At 40.4% G+C, this 13,931-nt stretch overlaps 2 protein-coding genes across 2 annotated transcripts in view; one reads left to right on the top strand and one right to left on the bottom strand.

The window, feature by feature from the left end:
- The window catches only part of flvcr1 (FLVCR heme transporter 1), a 17,532-nt gene extending 9,460 nt beyond the window's left edge, over positions 1 to 8,072 (bottom strand). The window contains exons 1-5 of the mRNA XM_042503537.1: positions 7,076 to 8,072; positions 5,734 to 5,878; positions 4,503 to 4,643; positions 2,457 to 2,524; positions 1,064 to 1,167 (exon numbers count right to left, since the gene is read on the bottom strand). Of these exons, the coding sequence (XP_042359471.1) occupies positions 1,064 to 1,167; positions 2,457 to 2,524; positions 4,503 to 4,643; positions 5,734 to 5,878; positions 7,076 to 7,780 (1,163 nt within the window). The 5' untranslated portion in view covers positions 7,781 to 8,072. The remainder of the gene's footprint in view (positions 1 to 1,063; positions 1,168 to 2,456; positions 2,525 to 4,502; positions 4,644 to 5,733; positions 5,879 to 7,075) is intronic.
- Positions 8,073 to 11,950: 3,878 nt separating this feature from the next.
- On the top strand, positions 11,951 to 13,859 carry LOC121955547 (spermatogenesis-associated protein 45-like). The gene is made up of 2 exons (XM_042503554.1): positions 11,951 to 12,501; positions 13,554 to 13,859. The coding sequence occupies exons 1-2, from the start codon at positions 12,261 to 12,263 to the stop codon at positions 13,571 to 13,573; spliced, it is 261 nt and encodes an 86-aa protein (XP_042359488.1). The 5' UTR covers positions 11,951 to 12,260; the 3' UTR covers positions 13,574 to 13,859.
- Positions 13,860 to 13,931: the final 72 nt, after the last annotated feature.

The raw sequence follows: 13,931 nt of genomic DNA, 5'->3' as shown, positions 1-13,931 counted from the left end.
AATTCTCTGGCAATGGTTTGGGTAGGACCCTTTGTCACAATGACAATGCCACCCACATACAAAACCAGCTCCATAAAGAAATGTTTTTTCCTACTCTGGTATGGAAAGACCTAAACTTCATCTAACACCTTTGGGATAAACTGGAATGCTGATGGGGAGCCAGACCCTCGTGCACAACACTGATGGCCTGCAGGCAGGGATATAATCATTAAATAAGTATCCACATACTTTTGGCCATTTAAAGACCAAAGCTGAAAAGCCACTAGCTTTTTTTCCCTGATAATTCACAATACATAAGTTGAAAATTAGCAGCGACTAGCTGCGACTTTAAGTGGTGGCCTCTCATCTTATTAATTCTGACAATATAAGCAGTTTTTAAAAAATATATATATTCCTTCTTCTTTTCCACATTAAAGACCGTGTAACCCCCATGGTTGCTATTTCCACTGATGCTGAGAAAGCATTTGATAGACTAGAATGTGATTATTTAATATGCATCTTATCAAAGTTTAATTTGGCTCTGTCTTCAATTCCTGGATACACATTATTTATAGCTCCCCATGTTGATTATTAAAACAAACACTCAGGACTTATCTCCCGTCAGGCTATCAACAGGGGACAAGACCAGGCTGTCCAATATCTCCATTAATATTTGTTCCTGCAATTCAGCGCCTGGCCACCATAAGAAGATCACATGACTGCTTACAAGGGATTCAAATTTGAAGTATAAACCATGTTATTTCACTGAATGCAGATTAATGGCCCTTTCTAACGTCAACATTTAAATTAAACCATTTAAATCTTTGAAATTTCTCTTTCTTTGTTTTTGGTTTTGTTTTTTTTTAAGTATTTTATTTATTTATTTGTGTTTTTGTTTTTTACTTTTTTATGACTGTTAAATTCTTATTTCAAGTACTTATGCCATGGGGTTGGGTGGGCAGAGAAAAGTGGGAACGATTCTTCACTTTGTCTGTCTTTGTGAAACTGAATAAAACACCAAAAATTAAAAAATAATCATTTTAAAAAATAACAGATGGGGAAACTGTGTGCTCATGTGGCTTACTTGTATGTTTTTGTGTGGTCCAGCCACAGACCACAGAGGATGGAGCCCACCATTCCAGCAACCACAAGAGTCAAACCAATTCTCCCAGCATTCAACTCCTGGTGCTGAGTGGAGGAGAGAAAACAAGCAGAGAAAAGGAGAAAAGAGGAGAAAAAACAATGGAAGGAGATGAGAGGAGATAGACAGTGTTAGTATAGCCTCATTGGGAACAATCAGCTGAGTAAAAATGTTTATGTGCTTCTTTAAACTCATCAGATCTGAGCAGAAACATAAAGGTTCCCCTGACAGGTGGACTATAAGCCAGTCACATGTTCTGTCTGTGCGTATATACAGAACGGGGGAGGGTTGTAAGTTGGGGGGAGTCAGGGATTTACACTGTTACTGGTGGGAGAGAGCTGTTAAGTCATCTGACAGTTCAGCTGAGAGAGTTTTAAAAGTTCATGCAAGGGTGACCATCTCTTGGTGTGTGTGTGTATGTGCAAGTGTGTGTGACAGGGATAGTGTGTATTGCTAAGATAAGCAGAACCCGAATGAGTGTCAACCTTGAAGAGAGAGAGAAAGAAAGAAGTGTTTTATAGTGAGTGAACCAGTCTTTCTCTCCACTGTTTTGCTTCTTGTGTGTGAGTGTGTGTGTATGTGCGTGTGTGTGTGTGTGCATGCGTGCCCGCGCAATGACAGTGTTATGGTGGGAAGCAGGAATGCGTGAAAACAGCTAATGAACTCAGACAATACGCTTATGTCTTATCAAAGCCATCAGAAGTTCCTTTGTTCTTTTCTCTCTCAATACCTCTCTTTCTGTCTTTCCATCCAACATCCAATTCACGTACATTTTTAACATGAATGAGAGCACAAAATTAAAAAGCTAAATGGTGCAAAATGTCTCAAAGGTAGCTTATGTTGTTGTATGGATTAAGAGAATATCTGCAGTATTTGACACAGATAGTTCCATTATGATGTTGTTTCCCCCATCGACGATAGCATGGGCTGGAGAGAACTCAAGCTTTCCAAAACGCCCTGCCACCGCGTCTGTCAGTCTTTTGTCAAGATATTCCATCAAGTGTTGGCCCGACAATTCAACCACTGGACCAAGTGACCAATTATCATCATCCCTAGAGCTGCTCTCACTACGGCTAAAAAACAAAAATGAAGAGTGTGAAGTCGTTTAAAATTCTGCAATAAGATAATAAGTGAACCTTAAATTACACTTTAGAATGCCATGAAGATGATGCCCCGATCAGAGATACCAATAACATTAACATTTGTATTTACTGCCCTCCCTTGAAAACCCATGGGAAACAGACAAGTGTGAGTGCAAAAATGTTAAACAAGATTTTTTTCATTTACTCTTTGACTCCCAGCCCTTTTTTCGTGTGTGTGTATGTGTGTGTTTTACCTCATAGCAGGTTGTGATCATCTGATTGAGAAGTGTTGAGACAGAGTAGAAGGAACCAGTCATTATACCTGCAGACAAACAGAAATAAAGAGTTAATCCATTAAGCTTAGAATTGGATTGTACGTGATGTATATGTTCCATTTTAATATTTAAAAATATAATTCTAAATCCCAAAACAGACACAGACTTTACTTGTAAATCAAAATTTACTATAGAAGTTATGCTACTAAAGGTTCTAGGTCATGTTTCTAACAAGGACAGATGCATTAATGTTATCATAGTGTTTGTTGGCAAACAACTATTATATTATTATATATAAGTATCATATCTCTGTCTGTCTGTCCTACCGTGTGTGAGTGTATGTGCATCCCTGATTGGCTGTTGCAGAGTTATAGAGTTAGTCATTACACATGGAGGTTTATATGAGGGAAATATTAAATATGGCTGCATCCTCTTCTGTTAAGTCAGCCCGTCAAATGCAGAATGAAGTCAGCTCAACTTTGTTGTTAAGTGTGTGTGTGTGTGTATTGGGCAGTCACACATGGAGGAGACACGTGAAACATGTGCCACGGTCACACCAGAAACATGAAAGTGCAGGAACAAAGTCAGCTTTGAAAAGGCCCTAATGATCCTCCAGGGTAAATGCTCAGTTCACAGAGTGAAAGCCACAGAAGTTTTGATTTTTAGAAAAGATTCCTCAGTAGGTTTAGAGGGCCCGCTGGTGTTGAAACTAATCACACAGAGATCTTTAGTTCTCAGTGTTTTTAAAGGCTTTAATGCTCTGAAAGTTGACAGACTAGGTTCAAAACTCCAGACTATAAATAATTAATGGCTCCCAGAAACACGATACAACTAAAAATTAGATTAGTGTCACAAATTCAGTATCTGACCAAATGTCTCCCAGTCTTTTTTTGAGTTTAGGAAAGTGTTTTTGAAGAAAATTATAATGTCAGAGTGAAGTTGACCACTGGATAGAAAATATCATCACTTTATTAGTATATCCTATTAGACATTTGGGTGAAATTTTGTTAAAAGGTGACAGTAAGCTTGACCTTTGACCACCAGATTCTAACTGGTTCATCCTTGGGTCAAAGCGGATGCTTGTGCCAAATTTGAAGAAATTCCCTCAAGGTGTTCTAGTCATATTGTATTTACACAAATGTGATGGATGAGGTCACAGTGACCTTGACCTTTGACCTCCAAATTGATTCCAAGTGGGCATTTGTCCCAAATTTGAAAATTTCCTCACAGCCATCTCGAGATATCACGCTCACAAGAATGGGACGCATGTCGGATGGACAACCCAAAAACAATGCTTCTAGCCACAGCTATCGCCAGCACAGAGACATAAAAATAACTGTAATAATTAAAGTATAGTGGTAGTTGCAGTGCTAGTTAAAGTACTGGCCACTGTATCAATGGAAACAGTACAAAATACAAAAAGATAGAGCAGTACAGTAGTGGCAACAGAGGTAATAGTGGTAGTATTAGTGGTAGTAGCAGCAGTAATGGTTGTGGTAGTGGTGGCAGAAATAGTAATAAAAGCAATAGGCCTAATAGTAGTACTTAAAGTAGTGATGACAACAATATGAACAGAAGTAATAGTAACAGCGGCAATAGTAACAGTATTAGTGTATTGGTGGTGACATATTGGTGATGGTAGAAGTGATGGATGTACTTGTATTTGACGATAGTGGCAGTAGTAGCAATAGCAGCAGTAGTGGTAGTAGTATTGTAGTGTTAGTGATAAATGTATTAATAATGGTAGCAAGTAGTAATAGTAGGAGTAGAAGTAATCAAGACGTTGTAGTAGTAGCTGTAGCAGTAGTGATCTCTACTCCATCTATTGTGTCTGTCTCTCTTATAGGAGATTTAGAGCTGCTGGTCCCTTACCTCCTGACTATGGTTTCATGATAATCCCGGAGTTAAGACTTCTTGTAGTAATTGAAAGTTACACTAAAGACTCACGAGTCAGCAAAGTGCTCTAAAAAATGTATGGGAAAACCCTCAGATGCTTCACTTAATCTGGTAGTATTTCACACTTACCGTAACTGACGAGCAGGAGCATGAACGCTTTATTTTTTATCAGGTTCAAGATGGACTGTTTGTAGGAGTAATCCTCTGGAGGAGAGTCTGGTTGGATGGCCTGGGCGTGACTGGGAGGGAGAGGAGGTCGGTCCTTTATGACTGTAGAAGACACAGAGACAGTTTGGGTTAGCTTGTTGGGCAAGAATACAGTGATTCTCTTTATGTGTATTTAGATTGCAAGTATGTGGGAGAGAGTGGCTCCTCGAGGAACTCAAATGGTCTTAAATGAAAAAAACAACACTCCCACAAACACTGGACACTTTTTATTATGCCTAATTTTAATGTACTTTTAGTCAAATCAAAAGGTTATCGCTGAATGCTTAAGTATGCAGTTAAGGTATTTCCTACATTAACACTAGTTAAACTGGATCTGTATCAGCAGCATTAGAGCATACCTTACTTTATAGACCAGGTATGTATCTGATGTGACCAGTCAGTATGAAAAAGAAAGAAACAAAACTGGCTTGGAATAGATTATTCTATTAACATCATGTCTACTTTTATTACATTACTGTTGTGTGATACAGTAAATAGTGATGCAGTGACTTCATTTTTCTCCCTTTGATAAAAAACCCAAAGTTTTTTTCCTGTAACGCCTTGTGTTGAATTTAGACAGAGTACAAATAAGAGATTTTTGTTTAGCATTTGATTGGCTGCTTGAAACCAAAGCCACATTGTCTCATGTCTGTTTAAGCCTCAGGGTAAAGGGGGCAAGTCTAAAATGAGACGGCATCACTACTTCACCGTGTCCACCCATGACTTTTCTTCAAAACACAACACTTTGTTGATATACGTAAAACTGTGACCGTTAGCCATAGGCCTGAACTTAATCCCATTCTAATCTTAATCCTTAACTCAAGTCTTAACCCTATACTGGTCTTTCACAGATTTAGGGAGCAGCAAAATGTCACCACTGTAGAAGATTTCTGGAATATTTTATCCTAATGAGAACATGTGGTCCTCAGATGGGCGAGAGCACACACACACACACACACACACACACACACACACACACACACACATACAAACACACACACCTCTGCTCTGATGTTCCTGTAGTTACCTCACATGACTTGGAGGTAACTGAACCACAAATCCCCTGCTACTGGGCCAGATGGCCGCATGTGAAAAATATATGCAAGGTAAAATGTGTGTGTATATGTATGTGTGTGTGTGTGTGTGTGTTTACCGATAACCGTAAGGAGGAAGAGGACCGTGGAGACAGTGGCAGTGCCATAGAACATGATGCTGATGTTGTGGCCTGTCAGTTCAACATTGTCAGGCGTGTTGGGAACCAAAACCGGAGGCAACAGGAAACCTATGGCTGTTCCCAACTAGGGAGAGCAACACATACAGAGAGAGAGAAAGAGAAAAAACTGCTACTAAAGTGACGTTCCCCCAGTTGTGATGATGGTGCAGAGACACCAAGAGCGCAGATGTGGCAGATTGGGAAATGCTGACCAATCACGGCAGGCTAGACTTTTTTAGGAGGGAGTCATAAATGGACAGGCATTAAAAAGAAGCGTTTCAGACAACAAGTAAAAACAGTTGTTCCAGCACAGCCAGTTTGACCAAAATAATGTGCATTTTGAACAGAAAAGCATGTAAACATGTGCTGGTAAAAACCCAGAATGCAAGTATTAACCTGAAGATAAGGAGAAAATGGGACCTTAAAGTAAAAGCAGCAATACCAATGTGTAAACTCTGTTAAAAGTTAATATTTTTCGTATTAGCTGAGTATAATTATGGACGCACTATACCTCTAGTAAGAGTGGAGTTATTTTTAATTACTTTAATTAATTACTTGAATCTGTAAAGTAACCACAGCTGTCACAGTAATTGTAGTGGAGTAAAAATACAACACTGATGACGGCAAATGAAAATACGAAAACACTAGGGATGCACAATATTTTCGGTACATCATTGGTATCAGCGGATATTGGCTTTAAAATAAATAAAATATCGGAATCGGCCACCATGATGAATTCAGCCAACATCACAAACCGATATTTTTCTTTATTTATGAAGAGAACGTGCAAAATGTCAACCCTAAGATGAAGCATTTTTTCTAATTTTGCACAATGAATGAATAGGTTATTGCATACTTGCATACATCATAATAACAGTATGCATGAGCTGGTGTTAATTAAACAACAGAAACAGAAGAGAGTTTTTGATGATGAAAATTAGGCAGAAAAAAGTGGATATGTCCATGTGTGATTATCAGCCAAATGAGTTATAGTTATATATTGGCATTTAAGATATCAGCAACAAATCCAATATTGCACATCCCTAGAAAATACTTAAATAAAGAAGGCTTTGAGCACCAAATAAATGCACAGTACTTGAGTAAATGTACTTCGGTTGTGTTCCTCCACTGTTTGCTGGCTCCATCTGTCTGGACTCCCCCTCCAATCCTATCTATTGTTTTTTATTCCTACCTCTTTTCTACGCTCTGTTTCTTCTCTGCAAAACACATACTAGGCTACAATACAGCCAATCAATAATCTATGGCACGCGCACACACTGACCTGGTTCCCCAGCACCGCCGTGGCGCACGCGGTGGAAACCTCCCTGGGTCCAAACCACACCGAGGCAACGCGGGAAGGCAGGCCGAGGATGAACACCTGCGCCACGGAGCAGATGACCTGCGCGGTGACGGTGACTCCGAACAGCTCGGGGCTCACGCTGGCGCACTTGAGCCAGGCGCCGGCGCAGTTGAGGCCGGCGCCCAGCAGGGCCGTGAGCCGCAAACCCTTCCGGTCCAGCAGCCAGGTGGCCGGGAAGATGAGCGGCACGTAGGCGACCATGTAGACGATGGAGAGCCAGTCCACCTTGTCTGTAGTGACCCCGTAGTACCTGGTGAACACGTTGGTGATGATGCTGTACTGGATCCACTGGAAGGCGTTCACAAGAGAGTACAGGCTGAAAACTGTCAGCACAGCGAACCGGCGCCAGTACAGTTTTGTCTCGAGCGTCTTCCCCTCCTTCTCCTCCTTCTCACCTCCTCCTCCGTTGGGCAGCATTGCCTCTCTCTCATCCGGCTGCACCTCCTTCTCCTGCTCCAGCACACGGTCTGTCTCTCCAGCCCCGCCCGTCGGCGCCGCTTCGTATGTCGGCTCTGCGCATCGCTCGGCGGCTCCCTCCAGCTCGGGAGTCTTCCTGCCGACCGTGATGTCGTCAGGTGCGCCGGTGTCCGCGCGCAGATGCTCCTGCACGAGCTCGCCGGCTACCATGATGCCGGTTTGTTGCTTTCTTTTCTTTTCCGCGCCGCGGAATTGCAACTAGGAGCGAAGCAGGAAGCGAGGACGCGCAAAACAGAGTGGTTTCCTCATTCAGTTACTTGTCGCTTCTCAAAGGCTACGATGCTTAAATTTACACCAAATCCTATAATATGAGCCAGAATCTGACTGGATACATATTTAATAAAACTACGCTAACACGTCATAGAGCTACTCATTACAAAACATCCGGTGCGTCCATCTCCTCTCTTGCTCCTCTGCTCCAGCATGCTGCCAGCCAGTCTGCTCAGCGTGTGCGTCTCTCCTCCTCTCTCTCTCTGGTTGCCTCTCTACGTCCCTTTGTTCAGCCGGCGCTGACACACGGCCTTCCGATGCTGATGAGCCAATAGTAGAGCAGCACGAGCTTGTAGTATCTTGTACTAAACTGCCTGGCTGGCTGAGTGAGTGGTAATCGGTGACCATGTGGAAGCTGGGATGCAATGATGCAACAGTTTAGGGTGAAATGTAAATTGTAACCTAGTATACTGTCGTGTTTAGTAATTAAAATAAATAAATTAATTAAAATAACACAGGCTAATTATAACTTAATTTTCTTTATTTATTTATTTATTTTAGCCTGAAGGAAATATAACATTAAATAACAATAAATACAAAATACAAGTGTTTAAAGTTGAATTGCCCTTTCCTAAGCCAAATCACAAAGCTAAAATAAAGTATTTGAAATAAATACAAAATACAACAATTTAAAGTTAAATTTCCCTCCCTTAAGTCAAATCAAAAAACACAACTCCCTCCCCAGTGCTTTAAAAATAATTGGAAGTGCCTCCCCCGTTTTGCGCCCACACACATGCCATAACTAACAAGCAGTCCCTTATAAGAGGAAAATGATAATAACAATTCAGTTTAACAGCTAAATTGTCCTCTATTTAGTTTGTGGTTTATGTTTTATTACTATGTTGAACTAATATAAATGCATTATTAAATGTAAGAAATTAAAAAGACAAATATTGTTCATTAGAAATATAAAACATTAAACTATTACTGAAATGTGCATAGACATTGCAATAAAAATGTCACTATTTCTTTGTGAGGTCTAAATAAACAATTGCGTCAACATATTAAATATGGGTTTCACCTCAGTTTAAACTCATGACATTCAACGTTTGCTATCCTTGATCGACTAAATGGAAAAATTAAAATGAAAACTAAATAAATGACAAATACTATAAACCCCTCTGCTCCCTGTCAGATTCCATTCAGGACTGTAACGTTGCTGCTTGCTCCTCATACTCCAATTAGCTCGACCATGTGGTCAGGCTGTTATCTGCTCTAATCCTAATCATCATTTGACCCAGTGGGACTCAGCAAGTACAAGCTGCAGGTACAAGTGTGATCCCACAAGAAAATCAGACTTAGTGTACACAAATGTCACTGTTTCATCAATGTGTGTGACCAAAAAATCAAAATACATATTATATTATCATCATATTATTTACTGAAACTACTATATATCCACATAGTAGTTGCATAAAACAGATGATTTATGAAAAAAAAAAAAATCTTATTCTACTGCCTCCCATGATCATAATGATCTTACCCCATGTGAACAAAAACAACCAATCAGAGCCGAGGACTCTTGAGCTCAATTTTTAGTCATGTCAGTCAAGGCTCATGAGCTGCGGTCAAAATGTCAAACAAGGCAGCGCTGAATTGTGTGACATCACTCTGATCTCATCACTTATTACTCTCATCACTCAAAAAAAATGTTTTTTAGTCGCTCAACCATTTCCAACATGGTGCTGGCCACCATGTTGGAAACTTTCTCATTTTACAGAAAAGTTCTCATTTTACAAACTTTCTCATTTTACAGCTTAACAGTTCATTGGCTCCAGACCTTTGAATCCACCTGCTCCACTAAGTTCGAGTGGACTGATTCGTGTGGCATTGTGACACAGCGGTTTCTCGGTTAAAGTAAAAAAACCATCATTCGGCGTCACGGGTGGGACTAATGCCATTGTCAAGTGTTGTCTAGCAGTGCACAGCAACCAATGAGGAGTAATATAAACAATGGCCAGTGCTGTAGACAGGCTAGACGCTGCTATCATGGCTGTTACAAATGTACATGTCTTCACAATATCACCCGACATCATAGTTTTTACTTCCTGCTTCCACTGCATTTCAGTGTGCCGACGCTCTGCTTAACAAGCAATGGTGAGAAAAACGGTTTAAATGGAGTGTAATCTGTCAGCCAGCAGCAGCAACCACGCAACTGTCAGCTGACTAAACAAACAAGGTCAACTGTAGAAGAGAATGTATTACCAGCTAGCAGGGAACGTTCCCACAACATTGGCTGACTGCAAGTTGCAAAGAAAACATTGTTCCTTTAAGGTTAAATGCTGACTAAGACCTAACATTATAATTGCAACATTCTGAGGGTGTTTTGGTGATGTTGAGAGGTGACAGATCACAGAATGTTCTTTTTGTAAAACATTCCCACAATGTTACATGAGAACAACGAAAGAACATTTTCAAAGCAACATTCAGAACATGTTATTAAGGCCTGACATTAAAGAGCTTTTTTTGTGACAATGTAATGTGATATGTTAAGAAAGAATAATTATGTAACTCTATATTGTAGCTCTATAATATTTATAGAGTCATAATAGTTTATAGAGAATGTTACCCTATCTTTAAGAAGAATGCTCTAGGAACTGAAAGAAAACTTGGTGCTGAAAAGGTAACTAAAACATAGCATTGGTTTCATTGTACCATCCTCAGAACGATTTTAGAACCAAAAATTGCTAGCTGGGTAATAGCTTTAGTTTAGTGTATTATTGTCATGTTCACTGATTGAGTTCCTACTGTTCTGTGAGACATCTGTGTTAACTATTTAACTTTTTTATAACTGATTCCTGTGTATGATTCTTTAACTTCCTATCCAGGAAGACAGGATTAGGGCAGATTGAATTAGACTGTTTTGTTAATTTCCTGGGTCTGTATTCACGTTCGCTGCTCTTTGACTGTTATAGACTGGCTTGGTTTAGTTAGGCGCTGCAGAGATTTGCATTACAACAGGGCTACCAACTTGGAGGTGTGTCTTTAACTGATTAGGACTCGTCCTGAGTGATGAGGTCAAAAAGCAGTGGGCTTAAGTCCTCTGTATTTTTTTTCAGTTTTTTTATGTGTGTTTTTCCATCACACATTACGTTTGAGGTGTTTGCGGAGGTGCAAGTAAGACCCTGGTGTCTGCAGCTTTTCATCTATCATCTCACTGTGGCTGTTTCTGCTCTTACTCTCCTCCTGGCCATACCACTAGATGTGTTTGAAGAAAAGCTGCTATTAAAGTTCCACTAATTTAGTGTTAAAAACATTTAATTTTCAATTGATAATTCACACTAAAATGCTCCCACTATTTTGTAATGGAAAAGCTTTTATTGTGAAACTGCAAAATATGGAATTGTAACAGACTCTACGGCTGTAAGCAAACATGAAACCGTAAGATAAAAGCAGAGAACTTAAGTATTAAAGAGGACACAGGAGAGTAAGTGAGCTCCAAACCACAGAGATTCAGTTAGAGGCTATACAAGTGTTGAGAGCGTAACATGCAGACTTTAAAAACATGTTTTTCTCACATCACTGCATCATGCCAAGACTTAAGCTTGTATCCCACTCACAGTTATTTTTTAATTTTAAACCATTTTTTTTAATTGGGTTTCAAAGTTTTAGCATTTTTGTACAGTAAAATATCAGCACTGCAGTGCAAAAATGTGCTGCTTTTCTTTCTAGTAAATGTCTTTCAATGCATTCATTTTTATATTATGGCGAAGATTTTTTAGTAAGAGTACTTGGGTTCTGCTGACAAAATTATCTGTACAGTCCTGTTCTACTGCAGCTACAATAAATATTACTCCTTGCACTTGACCCTCTGTTGTATGTAGGTCTTTCTCAGGAGGATCAAATAACCTCTGACTTCAGTGTTGCTGAGGTTTGACAAAAGAGGAGTGAGGGAAGTGAGCTCTCACTCTGTCGCTGTTTTCAGGTACCATGAGGAAAAAAAATCCCGAAGGGGACAAAGGGATACATCTTGTCAATCTGTCCAGTAATGTTCTGCACACATAATCACACGAAAACTAGTTTTCAGCAGGAAAACTTTTTGCCTAAAAGAAATCAGATTAATGAATGTGCACACAGATTCAGTGTTCATAGGCCTAATATTGTTCTGAAAGAGTTGGCTGTGAGGATATAATTGGTGTTTAAAATATCTCATGGTTTCAACAAAAAAGACGGTAAAAACATCCGGTATATGTTTTAAACTCTTGTCAAAGTGACTCATCTTTCTAAACATACAAGATCTTTGAGACGCAAACGCACGCCCACCTCTTCAGGTTTCCCGTTGCCATGGAAACAGCAGCATCACAAACAGACTACACTTTGGATAATTTATAAAAGGAAAAAACATCCCCAAAAAAACACAATGTCTGGATCTACAGAGCGCGCGCTCCTGGAGCTGAACCTGCGGAGGGAGACGTGGTGTCAGGTGGAGATGAACCCCCGGCAGTCCTGGGAGAGGACCGAGAGGAGACACTACCGGAGTCACCTGCAGACCAGCCCTGTCCTCCTCACTGCTTTGACCGCCGGACCACAGCGCAGGGCGGCCTGCAGTGAGCGGTTGCCCCCTGCCAAGCTATCGGAGAGAAGGCACTACGAGGAGAGCTGTAAGAAGTCTTATTTGGAGACTTTACTGAAATACTGCTGCAGCCCCAGTGTCCATGGTTAATTATAGAGTATGGGATTCAAAGTGTTTCAATCTTTTGTGAATTACTTCCATAATAACTCATGGACCTGGAGAAAGGTGGTCTTAAGTTAATCAAAGTAGTTCTTAATTTACATTATTATTACGTCCATTGACAGGCTTACTAGGCACAGGCTCAGGGGCCCAAAGTGTCAGGGGCCCCCAGCCTGATCTCATTTCGAACTCGTAAAGTAGCACCACTCTGTTAGTGATTTTGGCGGAAGTGCGCTACGCCAAAAGGCACCTTTTGCACCGCTGGATGGTGTCAGCCGAGAACATAAGCAGACAGAACCAGTCGCTGTGTTATTATACGCCAATGGTCGTCTCCTGCCACGCCCACATGATACTCGCGCAGGCGGCAATGCGGCTGGGTGTAACCTGCGGCATGCCCATGAAATGCTATAGGACAATGTCAGGTTGAAATGCTGATGGTAATAAAGGTAATAAAAGTAGCACGAGGGCGCCTGTAGGACGGTCAGGAGGTGCAGTGGACGGGTTCCACAAACAATGGACTTTTGTTTGGGAGTCTGGTGTTCGCTTCCTGTCTGATTTTTTTGTGTACCTTGTTGCCTAATCCTAATCCTAACCATCCCTACCTGTGTGTTTGTTAACATCCCGGCGTTGGCTGTCCTGCTGTTGTTGTCTAAACACAACCACATACTGCCTCATCCCATCCTCATGTGCATTTGTTGACATCACAGCATCCCAGAACATAAAGAGCAGACGCAGAAGGATATCTAACTCGTAATATGTAGACACAGCAACGTGTAACAAGTTTGGATGAGAATATGTCTTATATGTTTTGGTTTTTTTTACTTACATAAATTGATTCACCCTGTGTTCTGGCTGCATAACAACAACTTTCTTTTAGCAGCTTTTAAACAGTTCATGTAACTGAATCTAACTGAATGCAGCAGTCATAACGTAACACACTATTTGACCCCTGTTTGTAATGTCTCTTTTGTTCTCCTCCAGATGAAACACACCTGGTGTAGACGGCTGCAGCCTGACAGGACCCACAAGCTAATACAACAAATACACACTGGACCTGAACACACTTCAACTCTCAGTGTTATACTTCTTTAAACAGGATACATCATAATACAATATCCAAAATACATTATGCCATCAGTCATTCATTTAAGAATATAAACCCACTTTTATTAAATGTAAGGTGGTAGAAGTGTTTGCCTTGTTTTTCCGCTTGTTTCGAAAAAAAAATCAACTAGTCTGTACTTTGCCTGGGAGAATTGAATAAATATGGCTCATTAGTCCAGAACTTCCATGGTCAGGATGAATTATTAATGACAAATACATTTCTCTCCTACTTTTAGCCACAAAAGTCTCACATGT

Source organism: Plectropomus leopardus, chromosome 16 (genome assembly GCF_008729295.1).
Source record: "Plectropomus leopardus isolate mb chromosome 16, YSFRI_Pleo_2.0, whole genome shotgun sequence".
In the NCBI taxonomy this organism is placed as follows: Eukaryota; Metazoa; Chordata; class Actinopteri; order Perciformes; family Serranidae; genus Plectropomus; species Plectropomus leopardus.
The sequence above is the reverse complement of the archived record's forward strand: the minus strand, read 5'-3'. Positions and strand labels throughout refer to the sequence as shown.